Source organism: Hippoglossus hippoglossus, chromosome 13 (genome assembly GCF_009819705.1).
Source record: "Hippoglossus hippoglossus isolate fHipHip1 chromosome 13, fHipHip1.pri, whole genome shotgun sequence".
Lineage (NCBI taxonomy): Eukaryota > Metazoa > Chordata > Actinopteri > Pleuronectiformes > Pleuronectidae > Hippoglossus > Hippoglossus hippoglossus.
Genome location: NC_047163.1, coordinates 11592265 through 11601926, shown reverse-complemented (window position 1 = coordinate 11601926; position 9662 = coordinate 11592265). Strand labels below are relative to the sequence as shown.

Sequence of the window (9662 nt, the reverse complement as noted above, 5' to 3'; positions counted from 1 at the left end):
TGCAAAAGTAAAATCCCCACATGGAAGCCACCGTGTGCACAAACAGTCTAGACGTTCACCCACAATTAGAAAATAAGACAACAATGAACATAAAAAATTTAAAATACCACTAACCAGTTAGACTTGAAGACTAGCAAACAATAAAAATTAGAGTCATGTCAAAACACTGCCCTCTTTGGAATTGATGAGAGAAATAATATGATTATCAAACATTTAAGACCCTTACAGCCAAACGTCAACAGGTTGATATCAAGACATGCTCACTCCTTCACCTCAAACTAACTGACAGTCCACTTCAGCCGTTCTGTCGACGCATCTCACTTTCTACTTGTACAAAATGTCATCAGGAGTTCAACAGCCTCGCTCTGTCAGTGAATCTGTGCGATATTTGGTTCCTTGGGGTAAAGATGCAGTTGAAGGACAGTCTCCAAACAAAGAGTGATCCTGAGGTCATGACGTCACTGATGTTCTTCTGAGGTCGTTGTGCATGCGTGTATGCGTGTGTGTGTGTGTGAGTGTCCATGCACATTGACAAACTGGTCCTTCATTCATCTCTGGGATGTGACTGAGGTTATTATTTCATTTGGTGTCCATCGCAGTATAAATATAATCTTAAAAACAGGTTTTACAAGTGTAGTGCTTTTTCTTGTACACAACAATTGGCCCGAAATATGCAAAGTCACTATAATAAACTAATAAAAAGCCTTGACCCAAATTAAAAACTTTTAAAAAAATTAAATAAAAACATATTGTGTTTGTCATAAATATCACAGCCAATTTCCTGCAGACTATAAACTGCTTTTTTCAAATCAGATACAAGAGATATGGTTTAAATAGCGCATTAGTTAAAATTAGCAGGAAAATGGCTTCAATAGTGTATAATAAAATGCACAATGTATGTTTATATTCCAAAGCTACAGTATAATGATAGTTTTAAACATACAAGCCTTACTGGATATTCACACACACACACACACACACACACACACACACACACACACACACACACACACACACACACACACACACACACACCACACACACACACACACACAACACACACACACACACACACACACACACACACACACACACACACACGGCTTAGGATTCCAGATAAGTAATATGAAGTGTCTTGCTAATGCAGACTATGTCCAGCAAACTCTACAGTTGTCCTCATAGAATTGACAGTGATAATTCTTCAGGATTTCCACCAGAAACAGTAGATCTTCATCTTTGCAGGGCGTCACTGGTCACATGGTAACGGACTAATAGACTGAATAGAATTATGACTTTAAAATTGACGAGGACCAACTAAATGCAACATCAGTGTGAGTCAATACAGCAGCTAGACAATGTACATCGATGTCCCTCAAAGTGAAAACCCAAGTCATTGTTCAGAATATCGCTTTTGATATTCCCCCTTCTGCACTTCTCAAACACACGCCTCCACAGAACAGCGTTTAGGACAGAGCGCTCTTGTTTGCATTGCGCCGTGCATGTTCATCCTCTCTGTGTGCACTCCTTCCCTCGGGCAGGAAGTAGAAAAATATAATAAAATAAAAATTGAAAAAACTCAGGTTTCGTCTTTCAGGAGTGTTACACATGTGAGGCCGTTTCTCGGTGATATCAGCAGCTGGTTTACATGGCTGACTCTTTTTCACTAGACAGCGGTCGCTTCTCAACGCCTCCCCCGTCTGGTTTTTCAATGAGCGGCGAGTGCTCGGGTGCGGCGGCCGACGGTTCGACCTCCATTCTGACCTCGCTCAGCTCGTTGCCCTCCTCTTTTTTGGCTGTACGGTCAACGAAGAATTGCAGGAGACCGGCTCCGAAAGCATCACCTTCCACATTCAGCACCGTGCAGGTTCGGTCACTAAGGAAGACAAAGCAGATGACAAACTATTTGAATAGGATGATAAATATGATACAAAATGCATCACAAAGCAATTAAAACATTGTGTGTCGAAAGACTTCACCAAGGCATTTATGTTTTTATTTAGCAAGATTACACAAACAGATTTCCATGAAATTCTGTAGAGGGGGTGAGGTGTGACCCAAGGAGGAACCCACTACATTTTGAAGTGGATACAGCCAGATACAGGAATTCTTTCTCTGCTTTGAAACGTGGAAAGATACGCCATTTGCTGTCCAAGTGCCCTTCTAGTTTGGAGTATGTTACAAATACATGTCCCGCTCTATAGCCACATACAATACAAAAGGTTTTGTACTCACACGAGCCAGTCAACAGCCAGGATGAGAGAGATGTCATTGGTTGGCAGGCCCACTGCTTCCAGGATGATAGCTAGGGTCAACACACCACCGGCAGGTATACCTGCTGCTCCGACACTGGACGCTGTCGCTGTCACACTAACGGAAGGGAAGGAAGGATGACATTGTAAGATGTTTGCACTGCATTTTCACAATCATTAAGCTGCATATATATATATATCATTGTAAAGCATCTATATTTGTATACAATACAACTGCAACTGCACAATTGGTTATAATATTTAGTCCAGTTGTGTGACTGTGGGTGTTTCAGTGGTTTAGGACTCACAGGATGGTGATGATCTGGATGAAGTTGAGGGAATGTTGTTTAGCTGAGCGATGAAAACTGCGGCCCACACACTGGAAGGAGAGCAGCGCCGTCCATGTTGACCGTGCGCCCCGATTGGCAGGATGAAGCGACTGGATGTGCTTGGAGATGCCAACTTATTTTCCTCTACACACTTCATCATCAGGGAAGAGTAGCAGAGAGCTTAAAAACAACGAAGAAATAGGGAATGTTAAGTGTGTGAAGTTTTTTGAATTACTACAGAGAAAAGAAAACACAAATACAACCAAAACATTTTTTACAACAATGCATTTCTTTTCTTCATTGTTTAGTTTGTATATTTAGCTTATCTACACATATAACTGTGTGAGGCTCATATCGGCCGTTGTCAATCAGCCAACCAACCATCGGTCTGCCTTGAGTAAACAGCTGCGGGTTCTGTTACCTGGAGCTCGTTCCAAAGGCTGTCGCCAGCGCTGTGAATATCCCCCACAGGAAGGTGTATGGGTTTTTCCTTGTAATGACAAAGTAGATGGCGGGCAGCACAAGTAAGCCATGGACGGCATGTCCCACAATACAGCAGGCAATATATTTTCCTAGACTGGCAAACAGCGTGGCAACGTCCTCCATCTCGACGATCTTGCCAGCAACGAGGAACATGATACCAATAGGGGCATACCTAAAGAGAGGCAGGAGGTACGGGCGAGAGAGAGAGAGAGAGAGAGAGAGAGAGGGTAAGAAACAGTACAACGCTGTGGATTATAATTCTGGAGCATGGCATAAAGGAAAAGTTTCAAATGTATTTAACAGGGATTTAATCTAATCTCTCCTGATCCAGAAACATGCAGGTCTTCCTCACCACATGATCCAGGAGACGAGCACCATGGTGGCCTCGTTAAAGGAGTTGAAGAACTTGATGAGGATCTCCCCTTCCTCTCCCAGCTTCCTCAAAGCCACGCCAAACACAATGGCAAACACCACCAGACCAAGAATATTCATCCCATCCTGGTCTGTTCCAATGGGCACCTGAAGACACAGACAGATTATGAGTAACACCCAACAACAGCCAACAATACAGCGCTTTATTTCCCAAAGTGCATCATATGTGGACAACTGAGCCATTCACCTTCTCCACTGTGATGTTGGGGTTTCCATCGGTGCCATTCTTTGTAACCAGCTTGTAGCTGGTCGCATACTGGGTGGGAAAGAAAGTGATACACAGTTAGTTTATTAAAACAAGTCATCTTATCTTAACATTCATCGTTTACAATTTCAAACTGTAATTATGTAGAAACTACAGAATCCAGATCCGATACTCACTGATTGAAAGGCGGCAGACACCAGGTTGGAGGGAAAGATGTTTCTGTGGAGAGAAAAAAGAAAACAATACTTAAACACTTTCAATTCCTTTGCTCAGTGTGAACCAGATGTCTTTAAAAAAAATTTAAATGAAAAAACATTGCTGTAGTAGTAAGAAGAAATTACACACACCTTTTAAGTCCAAATTTAAGTTCATAATTGTTTCTGATAAACTCTTAGCGTTTAAATAAAATAACAACTATTCATCACACTACTACTATCACAAGACATCCTGCAGAGACAGCAGCTACGTCCTCTGCACTTCAGATGGTTTAAACAGACAGAATCACAAGGTTGATCATGTGGAAATAGCTGAGAGCATTTAACCATTAATCCCCTTTGCCCCCATTTCTGATTGCCGTGGTGATTTTCTCTGCTAACGAGTACACACACACACACACACACACACACACACACACACACACACACACACACACACACACACACACACACACACACACACACACACACACACACACACACACACACACACACACACACACACACACACACACACACACACACACACACACACACACACACACACACGTTGTGTGTACATAGGTCCAACTGCACATTAAATCTCCTAAGAACTCATGAAACCAATGTGTTCCTGATACTCAGCTGCCTGTAATGGATTTAGAGTAATAAGGAATTAACTTCACAGGCTCTTTGCAGCCATTCATTCGCTTTCATTGGAACTGTAGTGCGTCAGGATTAAACACCATGTGACTGTGACAGGGAAGCATGCGACGGCGTGCACCCGGATCACGGGCTGAATTCTGGCCATGTGAAAGAGCACCACAAGGAAAAAGAAGGAAAGGGCAGTCAGGCTTTCAAGCTAATGGTAGAGTTCATTTGGATATTCAAATGTGTATTACTCACATTTGTATTACACATTTGTTTCAATTGACTGGTGCAGTCTGACCGAGAAAATAAACTATTTCATTAAATGTTAATTTAATATAATCATGGGGATTATAATGATTTTTGAACAGCTCCATAAACATGCTAGACTGGAACCTGGTCGCTGTAATTAACAAACCATCACTCTTGCTCTGTGTGATGCTGCATGACGCAGGCCTCCATTGTATTTTGTGTCCTAGTCAATATTATATGAATATTTTGGTGTCTAAGCTGACAACGTTCTTTAGACCAAGAAGACCTTCACCCATCACCGTGCATTTCCTTTCTCTCCGAATTCATCCACTAACATCCACTTCCTTGTTATTTTTTGCCATTACTTCAGTCCTGGCACAGGTACAATCTAACAATACGTCAATAGGTAGGTGTGTTTCCTTAATGACGGACTGCTGATTGTTTGAGGCCTGCTGCTCTGACGTCTGCCATGCCCTCTTGTTGTGTGTCCCGGAACTGGCAATAAATGGGGAACGCCTATTGCAGGTCTTAGGGGAATAATAAATGTTTGGTTTCCTGCCTGGCAACAAGATTCAACAGGATGGATGAAAAACATCTTTTCTATGTTGAGTTTGGATCCATTAGATGACAAAATGGACAAAATGCAGTCCACTAAGCTCCCTGCTACCTCTAAGACTTGGGATACCAGCAGGTAGTATGTAAACATCTGCCGAGAAGTATTTGTGTGATGCAATTTGCACGGTGGCCCTGAGGGGGGAATTAAGGAAGCAGACCGCATCGAGAACCATTGATGCTGCGGTTCTCTAGTCCTTATATAGTTTTGACAACACATCTTAGATCTAAATCGAGTTATATGCTGTTAACCTAGAGTTAGCCGCATGCTTATTATTAGCCTGCAACGAAATCTAACAAAATATACTTTTGTAGAAGCAGACTAACCTCATGTAAGTTAGCTGTGTAATGTGATAGCTTGTCTGTTTCAGACGCCACAGTAAGACAATACATGTTGATCTGGCAAAATAAAAGTAAGCATGTTATATAGCTAGCTAACATGACGTTTGACAAGAAACACGCAACTGAGAAATGGGCTAACGTCAGGTTAGCAAGCTATATACAGTAACATGCTAGATTTGTGTATTTCAGATCGATGCCACAGTAAAGACAACGTTGAAAAAAGAAAGTTAGCATATTACATAGCAAGCTAACGTGACGTTATTTAGTTAATTTAATTGGCTTAAGTGTCACAGACGTGTCACTTTTTACTGTCCCCATGGAAACATTTCTGTTGTGTTGCGAGTATTTGGCTGTGTTGCATGTGGTCGAGGTGTGAGTATCGGGTCAAGTTGTATTTGCAGCAAGTTTTCTGTTTGTGTTGTTAAATTGATGAAGATGTTTTCTCCACTTCTACGTGTTGTGTCGATTTGCAGGTGATTTCTGTAAGTGTACTGTGTTGAGCTCTCAAATGTACATTTGTCCTGGAACTCAGGGCAAACAAGCCTGGTCAATAATTCCACAGGTGACAAGCGCTGACCGATAGCAGTCGCCTGTATATGTCGTCTATGTGGTGTAAAGTGGGAAAACAAACAAGAGACCGGAGATAAGACGTGTCAACAAGGATGTGTAGGAGCAGCTCCGCTGAACCATCAAAACATTCTTTAAGAGTGTGTGTATGACATATAAACATTAAACAGTCTCCGAGTGTGAGTGTGAGTGTGAATGTGAGTGTGAACAATGACCCAAGCCATTTTTACGCTTTGCTGAACAGCTCTTCGGTCAAAGTCCCACAGTGTCTTTTTTGTTCAGAATTAACAGGACACCAACTGAGCGGGCTCGCTCTAATGAGTCGCGCGGGTTTCGCCTGCTGTCCTATTAAGATAATGTGTGGTGTGCGAAGGTGAGGCGGGAGGCACGTGTCCTGCGCGAGATAAACATTACTGTCCTGAGCGTGCAGTTATACCCAGTAGTGGGTATCTTGCATTCAGGGGCGTCGGTAAACAATAAAACTGTGCTTTTGCACAAGTTTTAGAAATAAGAGCACTTTTTTCATAACAAATGAAAGAGTGAGAAAAATGCCAAATACGCAATCCAGCTTTTTTTTATTTTAAATATACCGGCCACAGTGCTGCAGGATAAGCATAAAAATGTCAATAGTGAATGTCCACCTTTTGTCTGATTACACTTGTGTGTGTGTTTAATCTGGGTAGTGTTTTTAAGAAGTGTTTCCAGGGATAGGTCACACTGCCTGAGGAAGAGGAGGGAGAGGAGGGGGGTGAGAAATTCCGTATTTTATGGTGCAAAATTCCAGTATTTAATGGAAAGCAGAAGCAAGGATTACTACTTGCTTCCTTTTAATAAACAACTAAAATAATGTTAAAATCAGATATTGCACATTATATCCAAGTCTTCTTTCTCAAGCTGAACCAGATAACCTGAGCACAGACTAAACTCAAACCCTCCTTATTTATACCGAAAAACTGTCAAGTTTTTAATCTCTGTGGGGGAGAAACATCACAGGATACTGAATTGCTACTTTCTCAAATAAGGTATTTCTGCCTTCCTCCCAACTATTTATGGTAAAACAGGTAAGGAACTTAAGACAAAAAAAAGATTGCCCATCATTCAACCAGTTTTGTAAGATGTTTCTAACAACCCGGGTGATGATGTGTCAGAGGATTTCGTCAAGTCACTATTTGTGTCTCTGACCTCAATTCTTCTGTGAACACTGGTTGCCTCTTGCAATCCCTCAGAAGATGAGGTGGGACCACACTCTCCTCATGAACGCCTCTCTGTGACATGTTGACTTAGAAGAAATTATACGGTGGAGCCAGCAGAGGAGTTTATAGCAGCGTTGTGAGGACTGAATATGGTGATTTCCAAGAGCAAATAAGAGGGGTCCACAGGTTTAAGGCTGAAGAGGCCAAAGAATCTGATATGAATGACATGGACAAGAAAAGAAAAAAAACAGCTAAGCAAAGGTTATCCCAAAAACTGTAGCTGATTTTGTTACATTATTTGCTGATAAATAATTATAAGGTTCAATATTGATACTGTATATTGCGAAGGTATAACACATAATAGATCTTCCTCAGATTTGTGCAAATCTTTTTAAAGTGTTTGTCATTCCCTGCTCATAAAGAAGAGTTTAAAACCACAACCTTCACTCAGGAGCAAAACATTTTTAAATTTAAAATAGTAATAATGGGACATTTATAGACATCAACTGATGTGAAGATTTGTATCTTAATATAACTATTTGGTGATTTCGTCCAGCTGTATTTCAAACTAATAAAAAACCCTCTGAGAATCATAAAGTGCTCCCTCAGAGAACAAGAGCAGCCCTGTGCTTGTTTTATTTTTTAGAACACAACTCTCACGCACACGTGCGGTTGCTACATACCCCATGTGCTTGTGTTGTACAAAATGTGCAATACGACCACATTATGAATGGAATTCACTGGGTCTGAGAGGACCAGTACAAAACAGGATTCCTGGGAAATGCCTGTGACAACTGTCATTCTGACCCGGGAGCTAAATGACTGTGAGCTGATGCAACTGTGTGTAGTCATTACAGCGCACACACACCACACACACAGCTAGAAGTGTATTAAAGCACACGTGGTCATACTCAAGTCTCTCAGACGTCTTCAAACCAAGTGAAGTGATTGGATAGACTGATTATATGATTTAAAAGTCATTCATGGACAATCCACAGCTACACGTCGCCAGTGACTCGTCATGTCGTGTTGACTGACCAGGTGAGAAAAGGACAATGAAGGATGTGTCGCTCACTGTGGTCGCTCACCTGACGAGATCCAGGAAGGAGTCGATCACCTCTTTAGCCGCCGGCAACTCGTCGCCCAGGCCCGGGACCTTTGGCTTCCCCACGGTCACCGCACCGGGGGAGATGATGAAAGCCATGATCACCCCGATGGACGAGGCGATCAAGGTGGTGACGAGGAAGAAGAGCATCGCCCAGCCGCCGAGCTTGCCCAGGGCTTTGGGGTCGAGGCTGGCCGACCCGGACACCAGGCTGCACACCACCAGCGGGATGATAATCATCTTCAGCAGCCGTATGAGCAGCTCGCCGGGGAAGCCTATGTAGATCATCTGGGTCCGGCTGAGCGCCACGTTGCGCACGCCGAGTCCGATAAAAACCCCGATGATGACCCCGGCCACGGTGAGGATGACCAGCAGGTTGGACATCACGATCCGCTTCACCCGCTGGGCCAGCGGCTCCGGGTCCCTGTCCTTCGGGCTGCTCAGTCCGTTGGTCAGCGGCTCCCCGTTGGAGGTCTTCCCGTCATCCATGTCTATCTTCTCAGCCATTGCGCGCGCTCAAAGTCTCCCTGAATTAACCCAACAGCACAGACACCCGAGCCAATACAAAAAGACAGGCTGTCACTGCGGTAGGAGGGACTTTTAATTGAAACAACCAGAGCCTCCCGCTTCCTCCTCGCTGATAAACGACGCTGTTCCACTGTAGCGCTCGTTTTCTTTCCACGGCTCACCAGCTCCTCCCTGTGACGCATGAGCTGGGCGGGTCGGAGGAGGAGGAGATGACTCACTGAGCACATGTTCCATTACATTTATTAAAACACAAGACGCCAGGTTTCCTTTATTCAACTGCATTCAAGTTAAAAAAGAGCATAATTATTCATAAAAACAAAGTAACATACAGTAACTTTTAACTAAACATTTATTTAATCAAGTACCCATACGGATGATAAATACTAAATTACAGATCATTACAAAATTATTAATTCACACAGAGAAGACGGTCTTGCATCGACTATTCCGACGTTTATACATTTATATGTTTCGTGTATATATAGTAGTCTATGTATGGCGCGCAGGGTTTGTGACGCCCCTC

General features: G+C 42.8%; 1 protein-coding gene across 1 annotated transcript; it reads right to left on the bottom strand.

Moving 5' to 3' along the window:
* Positions 1 to 1224: 1224 nt before the first annotated feature.
* slc1a5 (solute carrier family 1 member 5) lies at positions 1225 to 9282 on the bottom strand. Its single transcript, XM_034603717.1, is given in 10 exon segments — positions 1225 to 1873; positions 2233 to 2367; positions 2558 to 2634; positions 2636 to 2662; positions 2664 to 2743; positions 2986 to 3233; positions 3414 to 3580; positions 3681 to 3749; positions 3875 to 3917; positions 8595 to 9282. Coding segments are annotated over 10 exon segments (1602 nt in total). The 5' UTR covers positions 9119 to 9282; the 3' UTR covers positions 1225 to 1641.
* Between the last annotated feature and the right edge of the window lie 380 nt (positions 9283 to 9662).